Here is a 27,450-nt window from a genome sequence, read left to right on the forward strand (position 1 = left end):
CACCTGTAGTCCCAGCTACTAGGGAGGCTGAGGCAGGAGAATGGCGTGAACCCAGGAGGCAGAGCTTGCGGTGAGCCGAGATCGCACCACTGCACTCTAGCCTGGGTGACAGAGTGAGACTCTGTCTCAAAAAAAAAAAAACAAAAAAACAAAAAAACAAAAAAAAAAAACCATAAAATGAAGTTGGGTTTTTGAAAATATAAACAAAAATGACAAACATTTAGCTAGACTAAGAAAAAAAAGAGAGAATACTGAAATAAATAAAACAGAGATTTTTTTATCTTAAGGAGACATTACTACTAATACCACAGAAATAGAAAGTATTATAAGACACTATTGTAAACAACTATATGCCAACAAATTTGATGAGATAGAAGAAATGGATAAATTCCAGGATGCATACAACCTACCAAGATCAAGTTATGAAGAAACAGAACATCTGAACAGACCAATTAAAAGTTGAATTGAAGAGAAAATTGAATCAGTAATCAAAAGTTTTCCATCAAATAAAAGCCTAGGACCTTATGTCTTCTTTGCTGAATTCTACCAAACATTTAATAAAGAACTAATGCCAATTCCTCTCAAACTGTTCCAGAAAAATTGAAGAGGAGGGAATACTTACAAACTCATTTTGCAAGGCTAGCATTACTTTGATTCTAAAACTAGACAAGTACACAATGAAAAAAGAAAACTATAAGCTGATATCCCTGATGAGCATTGATGCAAAGATTCATAACAAGATACCAGCAAACCAAATCCAAGAGCACATTAAAAAGATTATTCATTATGATGAAGTGGAATTCAGCCCAGGGATCCACGGATGGTTTATCAGACTCAGGTTAATAAAGGTGACCACACTACATTAACAGAAAGAAAGAAAGAGAAACATGATACAATCATTTCAATAGGTGCAGAAAAAGAATGTGACAAAATTTCACATTCCTTCATGACAAAAACTCTCAACAAATTAGTATAGAAGATATGCACCTCAAGACAATAAAGGTTATATATAAAAAACTCATAGCTAACATCATACTGAATGGGGAAAATCTTCACATACAAATGGACCAATGGAACGGAAGAGAGAGTCTGGAAATAAACTTACTCACCAAAAGCCAACTGGTTTTTGGCACAGGTGAGAACACATATTGGAGAAAAGACAGTCTTCAATAAATGGTGCTGGGAAAATTGGATATTCGCATACAGAAGAATAAGACTAGATCCCTACCTCTCACTATACACAAAATCAACTCAAAATGGATTAGAGACTTATGTATGAAACCCCAAACTACAAAACTACTAGAAGAAAACATAGGGGAAATGCCCCATAACATTGGCCTATTGAGTTAAATGGACATGAGTTGGCAATTCCTGTAATTAAGGACAGATGGTGATATGAAACCATCTCAACCTACTTAAGGTTTCAGAACAAAAGGTGAAATCCTATATTTCACTGAAAATTAATTTTATATATCACTTTGGGTAATACATCTTAAGTAACTTGTTTCTGAAGTAAACTTAGGATATGTGAGGGTTTTTCTCATTCGGGGGTAAGAATGACTTTATAGAAATCTTGCTTTGAAGAAGTCTCTGATTAATGAATGACTGGAACCAAGAAACATAACAGTGATACTACTTATTGTTGGTGGTTGTTGGTAAAAACCATACTTAAAAAATTCTAAATGACCCAATGGATTTTTGTTTTTGTTGATAGTTGCCGTAAGAAAATCATATAGATGGATGGATAGAAAGATATATGATTAATAGATAGAGACATCTCCAACTCTTTTCCTCTGTCATCATTTTCTTGCTTTTCTTAAGCTTGCTCTTTCTTCTATAACTCTTCTGCCATTTCCTTGTTCAGATAATTTCCTTGGCTCACTTGGCCAATTGCTATAGTCTTCTTAATCAATCTCCCTGTCTCTTCTCTCTGCCTCTTTCAATCTACCTTGTATACATCTGCCATAATAGTCTTTCAAAAACAGAGTAATCATGTTACTTAAACAAAGTGTATATATATTTCCTAGTTTCAAGCTCCCAATTTTGGTATTGAAAACCTGATCAAACCCAGTTCTAACCTCTCTCTCTATCTTTAACTATCATCTCCTATCAGGAATTCCTTATCTTCTAAACAAACTGAAGTACTAATTACTATTTTCAAGAAATAACCTTTACCTTCTCACTGCTGTGCCTTTACTCAATTTTTACTATTGCCATAAAATATCCCACATTTAACACTCCAAATTTCACAGCAATATCTACTACCTCTGTACAGTCCACCCCAAGTCTCTGGAATTTTCTGGTCTCCTGAATATGTTCCTGTCAGAAAATACAAGCTATATTTTATTACAAATATTTAATGCCTTCTCTTCTACATTTGATTATAATCTCCTTGAAAACAGTTCCCATTTTATTCTTCGTAGTACTTTATGACAGGTAAGAATTCAATGACTGTTTATTAAGTTGAGTTCTTTCAGCAGAAAAACACTGAAGAGGCACCAGATCATGCACTCCCAGAAAGCTCCACTTGCACTCCTTGAGGGCTCCACCTTCGATAGAAAAGGAGAAATGGCAGCTTTGCTCTTCTCTAGGCTGTGGAAAGTCTCCAATTCAACTCTGTTCCAAATGATGCTGGTCACTGTTTTGTTGGCTACCGTTCTTGGTAAGTAGTGGAGAGACAGGCCAGACAACCAGTCTACAACTGAGTTCATCACACACCCTATTTTAAGAGGTGTCTAAGATATCTTTAACATTATGGGATATATTTGACCACCTGGAATTTGGGAAACATACTATAAACTAAAAAGAAAATCTTGTTTTATAGATGCTCCCTATGCTCCCTTTTAGAATTTTTCTCTCCAGGAAACTCTGAACAACTTAACATTGAAGCAATCATGACTTGTAATAAGTTCGTATCATCTGCCAGGCTGGCCATGAACTCTCACTGCCTGTGTGGTTATTTAGAATGTAGGGGAGGTCGGTATAATTCTTCTGGGGCATTTGGAAGGTCACTCAGTACTTTGTTTAATTCTTGCCAGGGAAGTAGAATTAAGATTTTATTTTTCAAGGGTTTAATGATTCTCTACCTTGTGATGCTTTTGAAAAATATTTTTATTTTTTAACAGGCCATTTATTCTAAACCTAAAAGGTCCAAAATGATACAAATGAAATGCCTCCTCATCCTTGACTGAGGCAACTAATCTTGCATAATGCTATTATTAGTAGAAAATATGTTTCTGCTAAGGCAGGAGGTAGAGTCACAGGGCATAGCATAGCTGCCTATATTCTGAGCAGACAGATGTGGGCAATCTGATAGAATGATGAAAATCAAGTCTATTCATTCCCTTTTAATAAATTCGCACTTATACCACTTATACAGTCAAAGACGGATGAAATTTTTCTGCCTTTACTCATTATCATTGTCATTTTCATTACTCAACAAGCGTGTATTATTGATCACTTACTGCACTCATTGAACAATGACATAATAGGAGTTACGATGAAAGAGAAAATCATGGTCTCTGCTCTAGAAAACTTAGTACTCAGATATCGAGACACTGTGTCCCAAGATATAGCTGTTGATGTTCCTTGCCTATTGTGTGTGTGTGCAGGTGACTGTGGTCTTCCACCCAAGTTACCATTTGCTTCTCCAATAAATCCGTTGTATGATACTGAATTCAAAACTGGAACTACTCTGAAATACACCTGCCACCCTGGATATGGTAAAATCAATTCAAGTCGACTGATTTGTGATACCAAAGGCTCATGGAACTATAGTATCTTTTGTGCAAGTAAGTATCAACACTTATTTTTCTCACCTTTACTTTTTTTCCCAGAAAGTTCTTTTAGGAACTTAATGAATTACTTAATTAATATGAAAATCTTTGATCAAAACAGTTCAAAATTAACATCACCTATAGTATTTGGAAGGAGTCGGTTGGGAATACACTTGGACATATTTTTCTAACAGTTAAAATATAGCATCTGCTTCCCTTTTCCTTCTGTTTCCCTGTGATGAAGGTCATATATTTTTGAGAGCATACATTTTTATGGACAACTGGTCAATAAACATATCTAGTATTATCACAGTGGTCTAACTGAGCAAATGAAACCAAGTGAAAATTTTTTTTCTCTTCTTAAAATGTGTCAGAAAAATGAGATATATGTTTACATTTATTTTTTTCTCAAAGCATAGTCACTATCGGCATTAACCAATCACACCTAGCATTCCTACATATTTGCACCGACGCCTTCTTTAAAGCCATATTATTTATATGCTCTGGATCTATCATCCACAACCTTAATAATGAACAAGACAATAGGAAAATAGGAAGATTATTTAAAATAATACCCCTTACCTCAACTTCCCTAACCATCGGTAGTCTGGCACTCACAGGCATGCCTTTTCTTACAGGCTTCTACTCCATAGACCTTATTATCGAAACCGCAAACACGTCGTATACCAACGCCTGAGCCCTATCTATCACTCTGATTGCCACCTCCCTATGAAGCGCCTACAGCACTCGAACCATCCTCCTCACCCTAACAGGACAATCCCGCTTCTCCACCCTAATTAATATCAACGAAAACATTCCCACCCTACTAAACCCAATCAAACACCTCACAACCGGTAGCCTGCTCTCAGGATTCCTCATCACCAACAGCATCTCTCCCACTTCACTCCCCCAAATAACAATATCACCCAACCTAAAACTCTCAGCCCTACATGTAACTGCTCTAGGATTCCTAGTAGCCCTAGACCTCACTCTTATAACCAATAAGCTTAAAATAAATATTCCACTCCACACATTCAAATTCTCCAATATATTAGGATTCTACCCATTACAATTCACCGAACACTTCCCTACCAAAACCTACTTATAAGTCAAAACCTAGCCTTCCTCTTACTAGATTCAATCTGATTAGAAAAATCTATACCCAAAACAACTTCACATACCCATATTACTACTTCAATCCTCACCGCCACTCAAAAAGGTATAATCAAATCCTGTTATCTCTCTTTCCTCATTCCCCTTACCCTAACCTTATTTTTAATCACATAGTCTATTACCCCGAGCAATCTCAATTACAATATATACACCAACAAATAGTGTTCAACCAGTAACTACTACCAATCAGCGCCCATAGTCATATAAAGCACCTGCACCAATAGAATCCTCCCGAATTAACTCCGGCCCTTCTCCCTTAAAAACCACTCAACTCCCTATATTATTAAAATTAATCACCACCACCAACCCATCAAAATCTAAAACTCATAATACCAACCCCACCTCCATCGCCAACCCTACTAAAACACTCCCTAAAACCTCAAACCCTGAACCCCATGCCTCAGGATACTCTTCAATAGCCATTGCTGTAGTGTAGCCAAAAACAACCATTATATCCCCCAAATAAATCAAAAACACTATTAAGCCCATATAAGTCCCCCCACAATTCAGGATAATAACACAGCCAACCACACCACTAACAATTAACGCCAAGCCCCCATAAATAGGAGAAGGCTTAGAAGAAAATCCTACAAACCCCATAACCAATAGCACACTCAACAAGAATAAAATATATGTCATTGCTTCCACATGGACTCTAACCATGACTAATGATATGAAAAACCGTCGTTGTATTTCAACTATAAAAACACTGATGATGGCAACACGCAAATCCAACTCCTTATAAAAATAATTTATCATTCCCTCATTGACCTACCCACTCCGTCCAATATTTCCGCATGATGAAACTTCGGCTCACTCCTTGCTACCTGTCTAATCCTACAAATCATCACAGGCTTATTCCTGGCAATACACTACTCGCCAGACACCTCCTCCACCTTCTCCTCAGTTGCACACATTACCCGTGACGTAAACTACGGCTGAACCCTCCGTTATCTCCACTCTAACGGTGCCTCTATATTCTTTATCTGCCTCTTCCCACATATCGGTTGAGGCCTATACTACGGCTCATTCCTCCTCCTAGAAACCTGAAATATTGGCATTATACTCCTACTTATAACTATAGCAACAGCCGTCATAGGCTACGTACTCCCATGGGGCCAAATATCATTCTGAGGTGCCACAGTAATCACAAACCTCCTGTCAGCCATCCCATACATTGGAACTGACCTTGTCCAATGGGTCTGAGGCGGATATTCAATTGATAATCCCACCCTCACACGATTCTTTACCCTTCATTTTATCTTATCCTTCATTATTACAGCCCTTACAACCTTACATCTACTATTCCTTCACGAAACAGGATCAAACAATCCCTCTGGGATTTCCTCTCACTCCGACAAAATTACCTTTCACCCTTATTATACAATCAAAGATATCCTAGGCTTAATCCTCCTCCTCCTCGCCCTAATGATATTAGTACTATTTTCACCCGACCTACTAAGTGACCCAGACAACTGTACTCCAGCTAATCCCCTAAACACTCCCCCCTACATCAAACTACAATGATACTATTTGCATACGCAATTCTAGGGTCCATCCCTAACAAACTAGGAGGTGTATTAGCACTTCTACTATCAATCCTCATCTTTGCATTTATCCCCATACTTCACAAATCCAAACAACAAAGCATAACATTCCGCCTACTCAGCCAATTCCTATATTGATTCCTAATCACAATTCTACTGACCCTTACTTGAATTGGAGGCCAACCAGTAAACCACCCCTTCATTATTATCGGACAAATAGCATCCATAATATACTTTATCACAGTCTGAACCTTTATACCACTTGCCTCCTTAACCGAAAACAATCTACTCAAATGAACCTGCCCTTATAATACAAGCTAATACGCCGGTCTTGTAAAACGGATACGGAGACTTCTCCCCAGGACAACTCAGAGAGAAAGCACTTAACTTCACCATCAGCACCCAAAGCTAATATTCTAATTTAAACTACTCTCTGTATTCTATGGGGTGCACGTTTTAAGTTCGACTTAAGTACTAACTTATTTTACAACCTCTTATGTAATTCGTGCATTACTGCTAGCCAACACGAATATTACATAGTACTACAAATGCTTAACTGTACATCATACATATTTATGCACACTTACAAACTGTCCTTGCAAACATGCTTACAAGCAAGAATCCTCATGACTTAACCAACTGTAGAACATAACATCAACTACCAAAGATCAAGTTTTCCCCCAAGGATAGCAACTAATACCAAAACTCAGTTATCGTACATAGTACATTACACCGTTCATCGAACATAGCACATATAAGTCAAATATATTCTTGTCACCACGGATACCCCCCTCAGTTAGTGGTTTGTTGTTCACCATCCTCCGTGAAATCAATATCCTGTACAAGAGTGCTACTCCCCTCGCTCTGGACCCATAACACGTGGGGGTAGCTATAGTGAGCTGTATCCGGCATCTGGTTCTTACCTCAGGGCCATAAGACTAAGATCGCCCACACGTTCCCCTTAAATAAGCCATCTCGATGGATCACGGGTCTATCACCCTATTAACCAGTCACGGGAGCTCTCCATGCATTTGGTATCTTTTATCTCGGGTGTGCGCGTGACCCCACCGCAGAAAGCTGGCCCCACCACACCGTATGTCGCAGGATCTGTCTTTCATTCCTAGTACATACCATTATTGATCGCACCTACGTTCAATATTCCAGCCTCGCATAACTACCAATAAGGTGTTAATTTAATTCATGCTTGTTGGACATAACAATAACAAATCCTATAGTATATTCATCCTAAACTATAAAACCCCAACAAATTTTTACCTTTGTTCTCAAATCCCCCCTCCCCATCTCTTGCTTTTCCCCTATAAATATACCTTTGCCAAACCCCAAAAACAAAAGCCTCAATTCACCTAGCCAGAGCCTGCGTTCTCATCTTTTAGCTATGCACAATTTTAACTGCTACCCGTCATCTAACACAATCTCCATCTCATCCCACTACTTTCAACTTTAACTCCCTCTCTATTTTACCCCACCTACATACCTACCCACTACCAGACCCACACCCTTATTATCACAACCCTCAAAGACAGTACCTCACAACCATATATAATCCCCCAAAATTTAACAAAACCCGTTTATGTAGCTTAATCAACCTAAAGCAAGACTAATCAACCTAAAGCAACCTGAAAATGCCTAGACGGATTCATACATCCCATAAACAGACAGGTTTGGTCCTGGCCTTTCTATTAACTCTTAGCAAGATTACACATGCAAGTATCCCCGCCCCAGTGAAAACACCCTCTAAATCACCACAATCAAAAGGAGTAAGTATCAAGCACGTATAACGCAGCTCAAAACACTTTGCTCAGCCACACCCCCACGGGAAACAGCAGTGACAAACCTTTAGCAATAAACGAAAGTTTAACTAAGCTATGCTGCACCCACTGTTGGTTAATTTCGTGCCAGACACTGCGGCCATACGATTAACCCAAGCTGATAGAAACCGGCGTAAAGAGTGTTTTAGATCTATTTTAATAAAGCTAAACTCCATCTAAGTTGTAAAAAACACCAGCTGACGTAAAATAAACTATGAAAGTGGCTTTAAAGCTTCTGAATATACAATAGCTAAGATCCAAACGGATTAGATACCCCACTATGCTTAGCCCTAAACCTCAATAGTTAGAACAACAAAACTACTCGCCAGAATACTACAAGCAACAGCTTGAAACTCAAAGGACTTGGCAGTGCTTCATATCCCTGTAGAGGAGCCTGTTCTATAATCGATAAACTCCGATTCACCTCACCACCTCTCGCCTAGTCTATACACCGCCATCCTCAGCAAACCCTAATAAAGGTTATAAAGTAAGCATAAGTGCCCCCGCAAAAACGTTAGGTCAAGGTGTAGCTTATGAGGTGGTAAGAAATGGGCTACACTTTCTACCCCAGAAAACCCCACAATAGCTCTTATGAAATCTAAGAGCCCAAGGAGGATTTAACAGTATATTAAGAGCAGAGTGCTTAATTGAATAAGGCCATAAAGCACGCACACACTGCCCGTCACCCTCCTCAAATATATTTAAGGATCAACTTAACTAAACACCCCTCATATCTATATAGAGGAGATAAGTCGTAACACGGTAAGTGTACTGGAAAGTGCACTTGGATAAACCAAGGCATAGCTTAATATAAAGCATCCGGCTTACACCCTGAAGACCTCAATATAATTTGATTGCCTTGAGCTAACGCTAGCCGCAAACCCAATCAATACTAATACCAAATAACTTCTACTAAACCATTCACTCGTACAAAAGTATAGGCGATAGAAATTTTATCCTGGTGCTATAGACACAGTGCTGTAAGGGAAAGATGAAAAAAGACCAACCAAGCACAAAACAGTAAGGACACACCCCTATACCTTCTGCATAATGAATTAACCAGAGACAACTTCGCAAAGAGAACTGGAGCCAAGTTCCTCGAAACCAGACAAGCTACCCAAAAACAGCTAAAAGAGCACACCCGTCTATGTGGTAAAATAGTGGGAAGATTTCTGGGTAGAGGTGACAAGCCTACCCAGCCCGGTGATAGCTGGTTATCCAAGATAGAATCTTGGTTCAACCTTAAGTTTACCTACAGAATCACTTAATCCCCTTGTAAACTTAACTGTTAGTCTAAAGAGGGACAGCTCTTTAGACACTAGAATAAAACCTTGTATAGAGAGTAAAAAAATCCAATTTCCATAGTTGGCCCAAAAGCAGCCATCAATTAAGAAAGCGTTCAAGCTCAACATCAAACACCTAAAAAATCCCAAACATACTACTGAACTCCTCGCATCACATTGGATTAATCCATTATTTCATAGAAGCAACAATGTTAGTATAAGTAACATGAAAATTTTCTCCACCGCATAAGCCTACATCAGACAAGAATTTCACTGATACTTAACAGTCCAATATTTACAAACACAAACAAAACTAATACTACTCACACTGTTAACCCAACACAGGCATGCTTCCAAGGAAAAGTTAAAAAAAGTAAAAGGAACTCGGCAAACTTAACCCCGCCTGTTTACCAAAACATCACCTCTAGCATTACCAGTATTAGAGGCACCGCCTGCCAAGTGACACGTGTTTAACGGCCGCGGTACCCTGACCGTGCGAAGGTAGCATAATCACTTGTTCCTTAAATAGGGACTTGTATGAATGGCACCACGAGGGTTCAACTGTCTCTTACTTTTAACCAGTGAAATTGACCTGCCGGTGAAGAGGCGGACATAAGATAATACGATAAGAAGACCCTATGGAGCTTTAATTTACTAATGCAATCTAAACCATACAAATCTGTGGACTTTAACTCACTACACCTGCATTAAAAATTTTGGTTGGGGTGACCTCGGAGCATAACTCAGCCTCCGAACAACCTGTGCTAAGGCTACACCAGCCAAAGCGAATCAATGCCCGCAATAGATCCAATAACTTGACCAAGTGAACAAGTTACCCTAGGGATAACAGTGCAATCCTATTTTAGAGTCCATATCGACAATAGGGTTTACGACCTCGATGTTGGATCAGGACATCCTAATGGTGCAGAAGCTATCAAGGGTTCGTTTGTTCAACGATTAAAGTCCTACGTGATCTGAATTCAGACCGGAGCAATCCAGGTCGGTTTCTATCTATTCTATATTTCTCCCTGTACGAAAGGATAAGAGAAATAGGGCCCACTTCATAAAGCGCCGTCTTTCCATAGAAAGAGAAAAAATGAGTCAGAATAAGAAATAAGCATTGAAAAATATCTCTAGGTCTATCTGGAAGCAGGAGTCAAAGTTAGTAAACCAGACTTTTTTTTTTTTCCCTAATGTTCTATTTTGTGAGTAATTGGAATCATGAGTCATTATTTTAATTTCCTTCTAGAGAAACGATGCAGAAATCCAGAATTAATCAATGGGATAGTGGAAGTTAAGAAAGATCTTCTCCTTGGTTCAACCATAGAATTCAGCTGCTCAGAGGGGTGAGTATAAGGCAACCTAGAAGCAATAATTTCCTTTTCATTAATTTTTATAAGGAGTTAACGCATTTATATGTTTCAAAAATAAAAGTGGCATAAAAAGATATACATCAATAATTCTCACTTCCACCCCATCCTCATTCATCCCATTTCTCTCTACCCTCTGACAGAAAATGACATTGATTAGTTTCAGATTTATCGCTTTAGTGTTTACTTCTATAAATACAAGTGAGTACAAGTATTTTTATCAACATTTTTCCTCCTTTATTATAACAGAAGATATCTGACTGCGTACATCGTTTTGAACCTTGCTTTTGTTTTATTCACTTACAACATTGCTATGGACTGAATTCTTTTGATATTCCCTCAAAATTCATATCTGAATCCCCAGTGTGATGGTATTTGGAGATGGGGCCTTTGGGAGATAATTAGGTCATGGGAGCGGAGTCCTCATGTGGGGATTAGTGTCCTCATAAAAAGACTCGAGAGCTCTCTCTCTCTCTCTCCCTCTTTCTCTGCCATGCGAGGACACAGCAGGAAGTCAAACCATCTGCAAACCAGGAAGTGGGCCCTCACCAGAACCTAACTATGTTGGTACCCTGATCTCAGACTTCCTAGCTTCCAGCACTGTGAGAAATAAATTCCTGTTGTTTAAGGCATCCAGTCTATGATATTTTGTTAAAGCAACCAGAAACATCTAAGACAAATATGTACTAGAGATCTTTGACATTCATGCACCAAGTGTTTCCTCATTCTCTCTGTCTGTGTGTATATATGTGTTTACAGCTGCAAAGTTTTCTAACGCATGTATCATAGCTTATCATAGTTTATTTAATGATTCCTACTGATGGACTTTTGTGTGTTTCCAATCTTTTCCTGTTACATACAATGTCCTGATGCGTACTTTATATATATGTTATGTTATATGTATTAATATAGAGAGATGTTTGTAGGACAAATTCCCAGAAGTGGGATTGTTGGATTAAAGAGAAGATGCTTTGAAATTTTGCTAAATATTGCCAAATTGCTCTTTATAAACTGTAATATTTTGTAATATAAACAAATGCCTTTGTCTTTACCTCCGTGATTCACTATTTTATCAAACTTTTGAATTTTTGCCTATTAAAAAGAGAAAAAATTTCTGTATAGTATTTTTTAAGTTTTTTATTTTTTCAGACCTCTCAGGGGTGAAAAACTTTTTATTTTGAGATAAGTGTAGGTTCACATGCAAATGTTAAAAAAATACAGAAAGAATCCATATCTTTCTCTAGATGGCCTTCACATTGTCTTGGCATCATTTATTAACAGATCTACACCTAACTCATATGAGAGAATATCTTTTAAAAATACATATTTAATTCTTCAGTGTATATTAGTCTTTTTTAGATGTCCTATTCAATGCTTTTAGTCTTTCTGTATATTCACACAACCAGGTCCTTTCTCTTGAATTTTTAGTGTGCAATGTCACTTAGAGGTATCTGCCTGACTGTTCTATTTTTATAGTTTTCCTATGTTTGCTTGTTTATATTTCTATATGAACTTTTAAATTGGTTGAGTTTCACTTTTAATTGATTGTATTAAGCTTTTAAATGAACTTTAAGAGAATAGACATTTTATGATGTTGCATCTTGCCAGCCAAGACTTCCCATTTGTCCTAGTCGTCTATGTGTGTGTGGCTGTGTGTGTGTGTTTCAGGACTGTTTTAAAGTTTTCCCCATTTACATTTTTCAATTCTTATGTTTAGTCTTTGCTATCTTATTTTATTTTTGTCTTATTTTTGAGATTGCAAATGGTGTCTTTTATTCCATTATATCTCCTAACAATTTTTATTCATATATATGGAAACTACTTATTTCTATATATTAATCTCCTATCTCAGCTAATACCTTGAATTTCCTTATTACTTGTAATAGTCTATCAGTTGGTGATATGACTTGGATTTGTCCCCACCCAAATCTCATTTTGAATTGTAGCTCCCATAATTCCCACATGTGGTAGAAAGGACCCCATGGGAGATAACTGAATCTTGGAGTGGGGGCGATTTCCCCCATATTGTTCTCATGGTGATGATTAAGCCTCACGAAATCTGATTATTTCATAAGGGGTTTCCCCTTTCACTTAGCACTCATTCTTTCTTGCCTGTTGCCATGTAAGACATGCCTTTTCCCTTCCACCAAGATTTTGAGGCTTCCTCAGCCATGTGGAATTGTCAGTCCATTAAACCTCTTTTTCTTTATAAACTACCCAGGCTCAGGTATGTCTTTATCAGCAGTGTGAAAACGGACTAATACAGTTGGATTTTCTTGGGATTTCCAGATATGTAATTATGTAATCTGAAAATAATGATTCTGTTATTTTCTCTTTTCCAATTTTTGTATTTCTAATTCCTTTTTCTTACGTACTTATGCTAGCAATTACCTCAAATAAAAAATTGATACCAGTTATTGTTCTCTTATTCTTGGCTCTAGCAGAAATGACTAGCAAGCATTTTCTTCCTAAATTTAGTGGAGCTATATCTCCACTGATTCCCATTATATTGAACATTTATGGCCAAAACTAATTGTTGATTATTTTTCAAATGCCACTTTAGTGACTATTAAGATGATGATTTATTTTTCTTAATAGATTTATTAATATCATGTATATATTAGTCTGCTCAGGCTGTCATAACAAAATACCAAAAGCCCATGGACTACTACAGTTCTGGAGTCTAGAAGTCTCAGAACAAGGTCCCGCAGGGTTTGGTTCCTGTTGAGGGCTCCCCGCCTGGGTTGCAGATGACTGGTTGTCCTCTCACTGTGTCCACACCTTACCTTTCCCTGGTGTCAGCATGAGGGCGCAGGGACTGCAAGTGGGAGATCTTTGTGGTGTTTTTTCTTATAAGGACTTTAATCTTATTGGATTAGGGCCCCACCCTTCTGAACATTAATTACTTCCTTATGCAAATATAGCCACACAAAGGGATTAGGGCTTCCACATACAAATTTTGAGTAGGTACATTCAGTCTATAACAAGGTATTCTATATTAATATATTTCCTAATTTTGAAGAATCCTTTTATTCTTGAAATAAAACTGTACTATTTGGTCATTGTATAATTTTCTTTTAAAGTGTTCCTGGACTGTGTTTGATAATATTTTATTCAGGAGCTTATTATTGATATTCAGGGTAAATTTTTTTTTTAAAGGCAAAAAGTCCTAGAAGAAAGACTGGGACTTGTCAAGAGCAAGAACAATGAGATGATAATCAGGAAGTTAGGAACCTAAGAGTTCCTAAGGAACTCTCAGGTTTATGAGAGTAAACCAAGCTCTAGAAGCCAGAAGAAAGATTCAAATTAGAGGTCAGAGTACGAGTACACATCAGTAATGTGTCTTGCTCCTTTATTTAAAGGAAACTACATAACAAATTCGAGTGAACCACTTACTTGTTTTGAGCTGCCTGATTTATAGCTTGTTAGGGAGAGTGTAAGATTTAAGCCAAGTCCTCAGATTTTAGGTGTAAATCTTGTTCTGTTCTATTTTTATTCATTGCGGATGGGTACCATGTGATACAAAGAAAAAACTTAAGTTGCTTAGACAAGCTAGAGCATTTTAAAATTGAACAAATAAACCCTTTGCTTGATATGAGAAAATGTAACTGCAAGCTGGCCTAAATGGTCATTAGTAATCAAGAAAGCATTATTTTTTCATTTCAAAATATTTAATAAAAATTTGTTTCTTTTTTTCTTTAGCAGGAGGAAATTACAGTGTTTATTGGTGCAACATACATGTGGGAGAGCTTGGTGATGAGTAACTCAAAGGGGGTGATTCGAATTTGGGGCTTATATACCATTTTAGTAGGTGATGGGAGAAAGGCACTTATGGGAAGCAAATGACTCTTTAGAAAGATAAATACATTTTCAGGAGAACAAACAGGAGATAAGAAAGTTCGCAAAAATATATATTTTTACAATTTTTATTTTAGGTTCGGGGTACATCTGCAGGTTTGTTATATAGGCAAATTCATGTCGTGGGGATTTGGTGTGCAGATTATTACATCACACATGTACTAAGCATAGTACTCAATATTTATTTTTTTCTGATTTGTCCAAAACCTCATAGATAATTTATGTCTAGAGTAAATGAATTCCACTAAAATCTTTGACCTACCTTATTTAGGTTTTTCTTAATTGGCTCAACCACCAGTCGTTGTCAGATCCAAGGTAAAGGAGTTGACTGGAGTGATCCTCTCCCAGAATGTGTAAGTAAGTAAAACTTTTTTTTCTGACCTGACTACAAACCTAAACTACTTTAGGTAATAACACTACTGTGAAATTTCACTGCTTCTTTTATCCTCCATTATAATTTGCATGAATTTTGGATTTAACACAATGCCTACCCTGAATATTTCTTTCTCTTCACTCACTCACCTCAGTTGCCAAGTGCGAGCCCCCTCCAGACATCAGGAATGGGAAACACAGCGGTGGAGATCGAGAATTCTACACATATGCCTCCTCTGTCACTTACACCTGCAACCCCTACTTCTCACTCATAGGCAATGCCTCCATCTCCTGCATGGTGGAGAATAAAACAATAGGTGTCTGGAGCCCAAACCCTCCTATCTGTGAAAGTAAGTCAGAATGATAAGTTCTGCTTTGATCTCTTTTATTTGTTTAAAAGCAAAAGGAAGGCGTATTTATCAGGGAAGATGGAATGATTAAAAGAGAAATTAATCATTGCAATGATGGAGTCATTCATTTATTCAACTAACCTTGTCGCATGCTGTATCAGTCAGAATAGCATAGGGTGTGTGCTGCAGTAGTAATCAACACCTAAATCTCAAGGCCTTTATATAGTAAATGTTTTTTTCAAGTTTCTTCTTAGTGCACTGCTAGCCTGGGAAACTCCCTAGGGCAGCTGTCACTTATATGGTAATCCAGATTGTTTAGATCTTTGACACCTCCATGTCAAAACTTCCAAATTAGTTCAGCCGGAGAAGAGAAAAAGGAAAGTCAGTCTCTGGCTCTTCAGTTCTTTGACCTGCAAGTGACACATATCACTTGTCATTACAGCCTTTTGGCCAGAACTAGTTCCTTGGTTCTGCATAATGCAGAGTAACTGCGAAACATTGTCTTTTGTTTATCTTACAATAACTGGAAATATGGGTGGACACTAATAATGTCAACCATGCATGCCTAAGGAGCAAACAAAACAACACCAACACCAGCAGGTAATAAAGGTAATACAAGACAATGAAAGAAAGTACTTTCCCTTGGCCTCTCTATGGAAGCCAGAAGAGATGTTTTGTCAATATCAGTAATGATTCAGCTTGCTGGTTTAGGACATTATTCTTTACTGCAATTAAAGTGCCTAAAACCATAGTATCACATATTGTTTTGACTCAGTACAGGACATAGCCAATGCCGGGGCGAGAGAGAACATAATAGTGAAAAGACTGCAAGAAGTGGAAAAGGCAGGAGCTGAGGCTGGATAAGTTAGTAGGGGCCAGGTTATGAAAGCCTTGTGTGTCACTTTCAGGAGTTTGGAATGAAGGAAAAGGGAAGACATTAAAAGGACAATGTGAAGTGAGACAAAACATAACTGATAGGCACCTGTTGCAACCTTTCAGCCAGGAAATGAAGGTGGCTTCAACTGTAGCCATAGCAGTAAGCCTGGAGGGAAGTTGAGGAAGTATAGAGGAATTAAGGTGGCAGGATTGACAGGATGTGATGACTAACATGTGGGGTGAAGGCAGCTTGTTCTCTGCTTATGGAGGCGCACCACAGATTTCCCGATGCCCTGGTTGCCTCTGCATGACACCATATCATTACCATGGGTCACTGACCCCCAACCAAAATCATCCAGGAAATAAGGCCATTTAATGGAAGGATTTGGAGACATTGAGATTTGGACTTCAGGGTTTAGATATTGCTCATTGTTATTGATGAGAAAGCTGGAGGACTTTACATGACCAACATGATGGGACCTCATTTTGCTGAGGTTTCTGGCAACTTGAAGTATACAAATCTCCAAAATGTTTTCTTTGTTCAGTACCTATTAAATATATGCTTGTGTTAGATCCTCATTGAAGCAATGCCAACAGTTACAGTCACATCTTTACTGCCATTTCTCTCTGATAACTCAGATGTCTTTTTGTATGCTTCTTTAGAAATTGTCTGTCGTCGACCACAGATTCCAAAGGCAATCTTTGTTTCTGGATTTGGACCCCTCTATACTTACAAAGACTCTATTGTGGTTAACTGTGAGGAAGGCTATAGCCTCCGAGGCAGCAGTTTAATCTATTGTGAAGCGAATAATGAGTGGTATCCTTCTGTTCCCTCTTGCGTATCCAGTGAGTATGGACTACGATGGAGTTCCAATATTTGGATCTAAAATTATCCTGACATATAGGTGTGGCATGCTCATAGGCACAAGCCAACTCGACTCCCAATAATCATTTTAAGATAAATTAATACTTTTCTTGTTAAAAGGAAGATTTTTTTTTTGTTAATGATATTAACAAAATCATTAGTGCTATTGGAAGAATTTCATATATATCATATAGTCATGAGACCAACGACTTCATAGATATTGTAGACTTATATATTTGCTGTAAAAATTTTCCAGGAGACTATAGTAAAGTGATTCAGTCTAACAAAATCAACATATTAAGATAATTTTTTGAACAATGGAAGTAAGATTCCTTTAAGGCAGTTCTTTTTTATAATTTGCCTAGAAATGCTCTATGGGCCAATATTGGTCTTGAGACCCTGATGTTGTAAATACATACAGATCATTTATAACATTGATGATTTATTGCTAACATTTATTGAGCATTTTCTACGTGACAAACACTATTCTAAGTGCTTTACACCAATTAACTCATTCAATATTTGCAACTATTCTAAGAAGCTGCTATTTTTTATCCAATTTTAATGATGAGAAAACTGAAAAAGAAAGATTAAGTAACTGGCACTAGCTCACATAGCTAATTGGAGGTGGAAGCCACCACTACATTGTGGTTTATCTAGTCTCTTTTGCTATCACATGAACTTAGGTGCCATTCAAAATGTGTAGTGATGAAATTCAATAAATATACAGTTTGACAGACACATATCCTCTCCTTGATCCACACGGACCTTTAGCATATTGCTGAATAGAAAAAAAAAAAAAAAAGAAAATACAAGACGAAAGGCCCAACTGCAAAAGTTACATGGGGCTTGGTTTGAAGCCAAAGCATGAAGTTGCAGATGATAGGGTCATGATGGCAAGAAGAATCCCTCTTATTTTAATTCCCCATTAAGCAATGAGATTAGAAAGTTGGTCTCACCCTGGAGCAAATTTTTGCTGTGTCTTTCTAGTGATCCTAATGCTTCCTCGGAAGACCAACCATTCTAAAGTGCAGTGATGTGAAAGGAAAACTAAGCTCCTACAGAGTTGGCCCAGCACCTGGATACTGTCCCCTTCCTGCACCATGGCATGCTTCTCCGTACACCTCTCCAGTGGCACATGCATTTAGTAGACACATGCGCTTAATAGACGCTTGTCTATCGGGCAACGGTGCTGCCGAGTCTTTTTCTGAAATTCTCATTTCATCTTTACCGTCTCATTTTTTGCTGAATGAGTATATGATATCGCTATTTTGTGACAGGCTCCTGAGTCACTCTGCCATTCCCAGTAACACGTTTCTTTCACCCTTGTGCTTTCTTTATGAGTGGATGCTTGTACCGACCTACCGGACATTTCCTATGCTTCCTGGGAGAGAAATGACTACAACCTAAGTGATCACGAAATATTTGAAATTGGAACTGAGTTGAAATATCTATGCAAACCTGGCTATAGACCTGTTTTAGATGAGCCTCTGACTGTGACTTGTCAGGAAAATTTGACATGGACATCTTCCAACGAGTGTGAGAGTAAGTAGACTTGAACTTTGTGTGGTGTGTATGTGTATGTATCTTCTTTGCTATTGAAAATGTTGAGCACAGTCCTTGAAATTTGCTGAGACTTGCTTCACTCCATAGCATATAGTTAATTTTTATAACTGTTCTGTGTGCACTTGAAAAGATGCATATTTTGCAGTTGTTGGGTGCAATGTTATATATACATCAATTAGATCTAATTTTAATGGTTTTGTTCAAATCTATTCCCGTATCTACATTTATTTCTTGTCTGCTTGTTCTCTCGGTTACTAAGAAAGTTTTGTTTGTCTTTTGTCTTTTCAGAGTTTTTATTTATTTGTTTGCTTGTTTGCTTGTTTTGAGACAGGGTCTTGCTCTGTCACCTAGGCTGGAATGCAGTGGGACGATCTCGGCTCGATGCAGCCTCAACTTTCCGGGCTCATGCCATCCTCCTGACTCAGTAGCTGGGTCTACAAGTGTACACTACCACACCTGGCTCATTTTTGTATTTTTTGTAAAGATGGGGCTTTCCCGTGTTGTCCAGACTGCTCTCAAACTCCTGGACTCAAGAAATTCACTCACCTTGGCCTCCCAAAGTGCTGAGATTACTGGTGTGAGCCACTACACCTGGCCATCTTTTTTGTTTTTTCAAATCATTTTTTGCTTTGTGTATTTTGAGACTACATTGCTAGATGCATACAAATTTAGAATGATATATTTGCCTGATAAATTTCACTTTTTATCATTATAAAATGACTCTATTACTATAACTATTTTATCTTTAAAATTCTACTTTTACATTAATATAATTCTGACAACTTTGAGTTAGTGTGTACATGGTTTATCTTCTTTTAGTCTTTTGTTTTTACAATTTCTGTAATTATATATATTTTTAAGTGTATCTTGGAAGCAAGATAGAGTTGGATATTTTAATCCTACTTGACAATTTTCATTATTTAATTAGAGCACTCGTCAGTTTACAGTTAGTGTAATTATTAATATATTTGAATTTATATCTAGTATCTATCTGCTACATACTTTTGTTTTACATTCTTTTTTTCCATTCTTTGAATTGATTTAAAATTTTTTTTTTCCATTTTTTACCTGGTATTTACTTGGCATTTATTTACTTTTAGCTCTTTTTATGATGTTTACACATAATTTACTACTTTTGCCTCTTCCCAGGCAATGAAAAGCCGTAGAAACCTTTAACTTGATTTATCCTGCCTGACTTAATATGATTTTATTTTTGTGTATTTCAATTATAAATGTGTCTTAAACTCTGCATTATTATCATTATTACTATTGCTATTATTATTTTAGTAAATCCAATTAGTTTAGATTTGTTCACATAATTACTATTTTATTCTCTTCTGATTCTTCAGTCATATCTATTGTCCCTTTCTTTTGCCTCATAAATACTCTTTAGTTTCCTTTAGTGGGAACCTGTTGACAACAAATTTCTCTCTTTGTTTTTCCTCAATGCGCCATTATTTCGCCTTAATATTTGAAAATATATTTGCTGGATATAAAATTCTAGATTGGCAATTATTTTGCGTGGCCATGTGAAAGATTTCTTTCCATTGTCTTCTGCCTTTATTTGTTTCTGTCAAGAATTTTGCTATTAGTCGTACTGTTGATCATGTGAAGGTTATCTATTTTTTCTGATTGCTTTTAAGATGTTCTTGTCTTTATTTTTTCGCAGTTTTTGTCAGATATGCCTGGGTTGGTTTCTTTGTGTTTAGCTTGCTTGAGATTTAGAATATTTCTAGAATATGAGGTTTGATGCCTTTCATTGATTCTGGAAAAATTTTCAACTTCAAATACTTCAATATTACAAATAAGTATTTTCTTAGAGTACAATTTTAGCCCTATTTTCACTCTTCTACTGACACTTTGGCTACATTTATGTTAAGCTCTTATACTGAATTTTCTATATTTCCTGTGTTCTTATCGGTGTTTTTACTTTTTGTTTCTCAGTATTTTATTATGAATATAAATTACGTTCACTAATTCTTCCTTCATTGATGTATTATCTGATATTAATTATTAATTGAATTCTTAACTTTATTATTTTTTCAGTTTCAAGGTTCCCACTTGTAGTGGATTTGTAGTATTGATATTCATTTTTCTACCAAAATTCTCAATGTTGTATTTTATTTCCTTCTACATAACAAAACAAAGTGGCTTTTAAATCAATGTTTAGAACTTCATTTTCTGGATCCTCTCAGATCTGTTAGCATTGTCTCTTGCTTTCTTTGGCTTTTAATAACCTTGTCTGGTCTCCTGTTTGCTTGTGGCAGGTAGTAAGAGGCATTAAGGGCTTTGAATGACCCGAATCCAATCAGGGAATGTAACGATACAAGCCTGGGTTTCAGTACTTATTACAGATAGTTGGTCCTTTTTTGGTTTGTTCTTACTTCAAGGTGTAGTTCTAAAGATTCCCAAGAGCTGCGGGTCACCAGCAATCACACACATTGAGTTCTGATCAGCTTCTTAGCCACTCAGTTGTATTTTGGGGGAGGAGAATTATTGTGTATATTTATATAGTATTATATATGTAATATTATATATTACAATTTATAATACAATATATAAAATTATATATTACAATTATATATTACAATTTCAACAGAGAAATATAGATATAATATTATATATTAGTATTTCTGTTGAAATACCAAGGAATATTATACATATATAGTGTTTGTGTGTGTGTGTATATATATATCTCTACATTCCTGGCATACCTCGTTGGGTATCTTTCTTTCTCATTTAAAGAACTAAGACAATTAAGGTCTTAGCACCTGAATTCTTCACGGATTAACCGCCCCCTTCCCACTATGTTTTTCTACTTGTTAACAAAGAGAAGGTGAATCTAAATTGCTTAGCTCATCACTGCCAAAATCAACACTTCATTTTAAGGACTTCTAATGAAGAAACACAGTTGGAAGGAAATTAAGTAATAGCATTTCAACCAAACAATGGCAGAATTTGGAGAAGATATTTGGTCTAACTCTTCTCTCAACTTCTTTGTTTCTTTCTTTCTCTTTCTCTCTTTAAATTATGGCAAAAGCACTTAACATGAGATCTACCCTTTCAACAAGTTTTTCAGTATACAATATAATACTGTTAATTATAGGCACTATTTGTAGAGCAGATTTCTAGAACTTATTAATCTTGCACAACTGAAACTTTATACCTGTTGAACAAGTGGAGAGTTGTTTCCCCTCCCTTCTCCAGCCTCTCGCACCCACCGTTCTACTCTCCGCTTCTATGAGTCTGTCTTCAGATATTAACATCTTCAATGAGGTGGAATCAGGTCTTCAGCCAAAGGTGTGTCCCCGTGATTGATTTACTAAACGTGAACATCATTTAAAAAAATTTTTTTAAATGTTCGTGGGTACATAGTAGGTGTATTTATTTATGGGGTACCTGAGATATTTTGATACAGATATGTAATGTTGAACATTTTTTAATCCATCAGGGGTATGTTGCCCAACACCAGATCTGGAGAATATCAGAATCATAAATGAAAGGAGGTATTTCACTGGTAGATGTGTCTATGCCTATGGAGACAATATTTCATATATGTGTGATGAAGGCTATTATCCTGTTTCTGTTGATGGGGAGAGTTCATGCCACACAGATGGCACATGGAAGCCTAAAATGCCAGCATGTGAACCAGGTAAGAATATTGAGATAACTTGTCGTAATTATTTCCTAGTTTCCCCAAATGATTCCACTTGGTTCCACAAAAGATCAAAGTACTTAAAACTAACTGAATTTGAGGTTGTTCCTCCAAGAAGCATTGTGCAAAGATATTCACAGATACACACCACTAGCACCATGCAAGGCAGCTATAGAACAAAATATGTTGGAAGACGAAATTTTCTCGTAAGAGAAAAAAGTAGAATTGATGAAATCATTCAGTCTCATTTTGTCATTTTTCCTGCATGTATGCTGATGTTTTAGTAAAGAGGGACACTACCTCACAAAGCTCCATATTTATAAGTCAAGGCAGAAAACATGATTTACATATTGTGTAACAATGCAATGGAAGCTCCAGGTTGAAGAAGTGATCTGTTAGGGAGAGCCTTGAAGCCTAGTGGCTGACAGAGTCAGCCTTTTCTTTCCTTGCTTTGACTCAGACCTACTGAACCACCTCTCTGTTGAAATACCAAGGAGAAGAAATAAGCATCTAGGTGATAAACATCTGTCTCTAATCAGGATAAGACATTGAAAATGTCATTATTATGGAAGTATCTTCATTATGAAAGACTCTTCACATCAACATGATGGTGATTACTCGGTACTATAGTTTGGGTTTCTCTAAAAGCAAAACTTGAGAAAAATGACTTGGGAGCCAGTAGTTTATTTTGGAGGTGATTCTAGGAGGTAGGAGCGAGGGTTGAGAGAGAGACAAGGGGAATAAGCAAAGGTGACTATTATAAGCAGCAGGGGCTCAATTCTTTGGGACCACAGAGAAGTGTAAGGAATGCCTTTCTTAATTATCTGTCTGAAGGATGGGAGACTGGGACATTTATCCAATACTTTCTGTTGCTCATTGGTTTAGGGTTGAAAGGGCAGTAACTGCTTCAGTAATTTAGTCAGTAACTGAGCCTCAATTGCAACTGTGCTCTTTCAGCTGCAGAAGAGGCTCCAAAGTAAGACTGACAGATTCACGTTGAATGCTTTCTGTAGAACATCATCAGCATAAGTCTGAGCTTGTGTAAAACTATATATTTAATCTGCAACTGTAGTCAGAAGTCCAAAGGGACATAGCATGGGTACAAAACATTTGTTACCATATATCCTTCGCACCACTCGATTTATTTATGTTCCATTAATTAAACTCTATTAATCTTAAGTAATCTACTGCTAACAAGTGTTATATAAGGAAAGAACAGACATTGTGTCTTGAAATAATCAAAGAAAGCTTCATGGAGAAGTAGGACTTGAGATAACAATTAGAGAAGGTAAGCAAATTCTAATAAGGAGGAGTCCCAGGAGGAAATGTTAATATATAGAAGTGGAAATGTACATGACAAGTTTAGGGAAGGAGGAGTTGACTAGTTTGGTTAAACAGAAAAAGTGCTAGATAGGGCCAAGTGTGGCTGCTCATGCCTGTAATCCCGGCACTTTGGGAAGCTGAGGTGTGCGGATCACCTGAGGTCAGGGATTCGAGACCAGCTTGGCCAACGTGGTGAAACCCCGTTTCTACTAAAAATACAAAAATTAGCTGGGTGTGGTGGCACACACTGGTAATCCCAGCTATTTGGGAGTCTGAGGCACGAGAACCGCTTTAACTCAGGAGGCAGAGGTTGCAGTGAGCTGAGATCACGCCACTTCACTCCAGCCTGGGTGGCAGAGTGAGACTCCATCTGAAAAGAAAAAACAAAAAGTGCTAGATGAATTTGAAGGATCTATGAAAAAGAAAGGCCAATAGAGGTATTTTTATTTTTTCAAATGTCCATGGTTTGTTAAAGGCGCTGATTATTTTATTTTTAGAAAATAGAGCATTTTAAAATCCCTGACACTTAGTTTTAATCTTAGGAGGCAATCATCCTTCAACACAGGATTTCCTTTGACATTCTCAGGGCTCTAAATTTGTTGCAATTTTTCATACAAGAGTTCCTGAAACTTGAACGTTCCCTTCTAGTGTGACTACCCCAGCATTTCATATTACTTATGTCAACACTGAAATCATTGTTTAAATTGTAAAATATGCTAATTATGTTCTGATGGTGTTGTAGTTATGGATAAGATTGTTTGGGGATCCTGCAGTTATTCAGAGCCTTTACAACTATTCACAGATAAATATTTCCTTTACTTAGCCTGACTTCTATTGAGATTGATTTTCATTTAATATGACTCTGTGGTTGAATTCATGCTTTCATACCAAAGCTCATTTAACTTCCCTAAGCAGTGAAATATTTTAGTGATCATGTAAACAAAAACCAAGAAAGGTCCTATAAAATGGAGGATTCTCTCAACAAAAGAGTTGTTTTCATTCACATCAAGCTTTTCTCTAGGTTCTCAGGTGGAAAGCAGTATAAATGTTGAGTTGTGTCAAGTTACCTTATGGAAAAAGGATTTGGATGGGAACATTTGAATCTCCTACAGATCACTCAGATTTGGGGAGATTAATTTGAAACTATGAGTTCATGCTCTTCTGTCTCTCTCATCATCCAAGTTTGCAGTTACCCTCCCAGTATTGCCCATGGACACTACAAGGAAGTTATTTTAATAACTCCTTATCCTGAGGCTACATACGAATGTGATGAAGGATATGTTTTGGCTGGATTTGCTACAATCTACTGCAAGTCTTTTCACTGGCAACATGCACCACCTCAATGTAAAGGTAACTCCAAATCAACTCATAATCCATTGAAGAGAGAATTAGAAAATATTAATAGCAATGTTTCCTATTAATCAAAGGCAGCATAAATTTTGTCTTTATTTATTTATTCATACTATTTAAATTATGCCTGATATATTTTAAAAAGTAAATGACAGGTACATTGAAAATGAACTTTTCTTCCTATTCTAGTCTTCCAAAATCATAGCTTGCCCTATGTTCAGAGAGAACCACTACTACAAGGTTCTTATGTATCTTTCCAGAATATGTTGAGACAATATCTTTTACCTGAGGATACCTTTGTGACTCTAGTTTTCATGAGAATCCTGAGTTAATTTCAACTACTCAAGAAAGAGGAATCTCAAGTGTTAATTCCCAAATTATGACGTGTTGGAAATCTCCACAAAAACTTCATGATGGTTACCATTTCCCCACGATCTTTACATTTCTACTTTTGATGACCTGATGGTGGTGCTGTTGGTAAACCTGCTGTAGAAACAAGACGAATCAAGTAAGGCTCTATCTCTTGATTGTGCTTGGAGCTTTCATCATTCTGCTAATAATTACCACTGGCTCCATTTAACCCAGGAAGATTATGAAGCAAGAACAATGGAAATAAAACATCAGGAATCACACAAATCAAGGCTGTGGGATGGAGCAATTGAGAGCACCAATTCTTACCACTTACAAGCTATTTGATACTGAGGAAATATTTAACTTTTCAGTTTCCTTGTTGGTAAAATTGTTGTAGTAATAGTGTCTAACTCATAGATTGGTAGTGAGGATTAAATGAGATAAGTAAAAAATTTAGCACATAGACTGACATATAGTACTTGTTCAATAAATGCTAATAATTACTGTTATAATTATCATTAAAATAAAAGCATAGAACAACCTGCAGGACCAGAATATAATTATGAATACAATGTCTTATCTATTTTATTATCCAATACTGATATGATGACTTTTTTTTAGAAACAGTATGTTCAAAAATATGTTTCCATTACAGCTCTGTGTCTGAAACCAGAAATAGTGAATGGAAGGCTGTCTGTGGATAAGGATCAGTATGTTGAGCCTGAAAATGTCACTATCGAATGTGATTCTGGCTATGGTGTGATCGGTTCCAAAAGTATCACTTGCTCAGAGACGAGAACCTGGCACCCAGAAGTGCCCAGGTGTGAGTGGGTAAGTGGCACAATTCAAGGAAGTTCTGTGCTACTAATCCCTAAAAATAGTGGCTTCTCCCAAGGTTCTGTCCCAGTTAGCAATGCGGAGATCTGACTTTTGTTGGGAAGCATAAGTAACTTACCACAATTAGCGCTTCCAAACTTGCATGGCGATAAGCCTAGAGAGACACATTTTCCTGCTGTGTGTCTAGAGCTGAAATCTCTAGACTTGAGAGTCTGTTGATCCAGATGTCCTGACCCCTCGCTCTACATTATCTACAATAAAGGTTGTGCATTTGTTCCATTCCTGGTTGGTCCTCAGAACCATCCCTCAGTTGTCCTTGTGGATGTGCTTTGTATCTGTTTTGGAGCCCAGCATCTTTTTAGCTTCAACCTGCTTGGTTGCTGCTCAAGGACAGATCTGGGCTTGGCTTGCATGTGAACACTTGCTAGGATGCACTGTCTCTCCTGATTTCCTCTTTGTTCCTCAGGTCAGTCTCCCTTTTGCCAGTAATGACTCTCAAAATGTACTCCCATCCCCTACTCATTTCTTTAAATCACTTTTAGGAGGCACCTGAAGGTTGTGAGCAAGTGCTCACAGGCAGAAAACTCATGCAGTGTCTCCCAAGCCCAGAGGATGTGAAAGTGGCCCTGGAGGTGTATAAGCTGTCTCTGGAGATTAAACAACTTGAAAAAGAGAGAGACAAATTGATGAACACCCATCAGAAATTTTCTGAAAAAGAGGAAATGAAGGACTTATTTTTCCCTTCAAATCAACATACAGAATCTTCATTCATCAATTCTACTCTTCCTTAAGCAACATCACTCTAATAAGTGTCTGGGCTGGAGAACTTTCTTACTACTGCTAGAGAAAATGTGTAATTATCGGTAATCTAGCCTTTTGTAGCTCAAATGTCTACTTTCCTGGACTTGAAGTGCCGGTTAATTAAATAATTATTTATCAAATATCAGTTTGTGTTGTCATCTTGGTCAATATGTCGCATAAATATAACACATTCCTGTACACAAATCCACTGCCTAAAGTTTGTGTAATTAACTTTGCCTCACTTTTTTTGTGCCTCAGAAAGAATGGA

The 27,450-nt window shown here is 37.2% G+C and overlaps 1 protein-coding gene across 1 annotated transcript; it reads left to right on the forward strand.

Annotated features, from left to right (window-relative positions):
* The first annotated feature begins 677 nt into the window (after positions 1-677).
* Positions 678-27,172, forward strand: LOC101926212 (zona pellucida sperm-binding protein 3 receptor). Its single transcript, XM_065541850.1, has 11 exons — positions 678-848; positions 2,464-2,662; positions 3,612-3,791; positions 10,858-10,887; positions 15,364-15,558; positions 17,098-17,280; positions 18,641-18,844; positions 22,317-22,517; positions 25,026-25,193; positions 26,200-26,375; positions 26,924-27,172. The coding sequence occupies exons 1-11, from the start codon at positions 678-680 to the stop codon at positions 27,170-27,172; spliced, it is 1,956 nt and encodes a 651-aa protein (XP_065397922.1).
* The last annotated feature ends 278 nt before the right edge of the window (positions 27,173-27,450 follow it).

This window comes from Macaca fascicularis, chromosome 1 (genome assembly GCF_037993035.2).
Source record: "Macaca fascicularis isolate 582-1 chromosome 1, T2T-MFA8v1.1".
NCBI classification, from domain to species: Eukaryota; Metazoa; Chordata; class Mammalia; order Primates; family Cercopithecidae; genus Macaca; species Macaca fascicularis.

Bases quoted from the DNA above. Each gene is read 5' to 3' on its own strand.
- LOC101926212 (XM_065541850.1), top strand. From the start codon at position 678: ATGAAAAAAGAAAACTATAAGCTGATATCCCTGATGAGCATTGATGCA. The intron at 15,559-17,097 runs GTAAGTCAGAAT...ATGCTTCTTTAG, and splicing joins AAACCCTCCTATCTGTGAAA to AAATTGTCTGTCGTCGACCA. The intron at 17,281-18,640 runs GTGAGTATGGAC...TGCTTTCTTTAT, and splicing joins TGTTCCCTCTTGCGTATCCA to GAGTGGATGCTTGTACCGAC.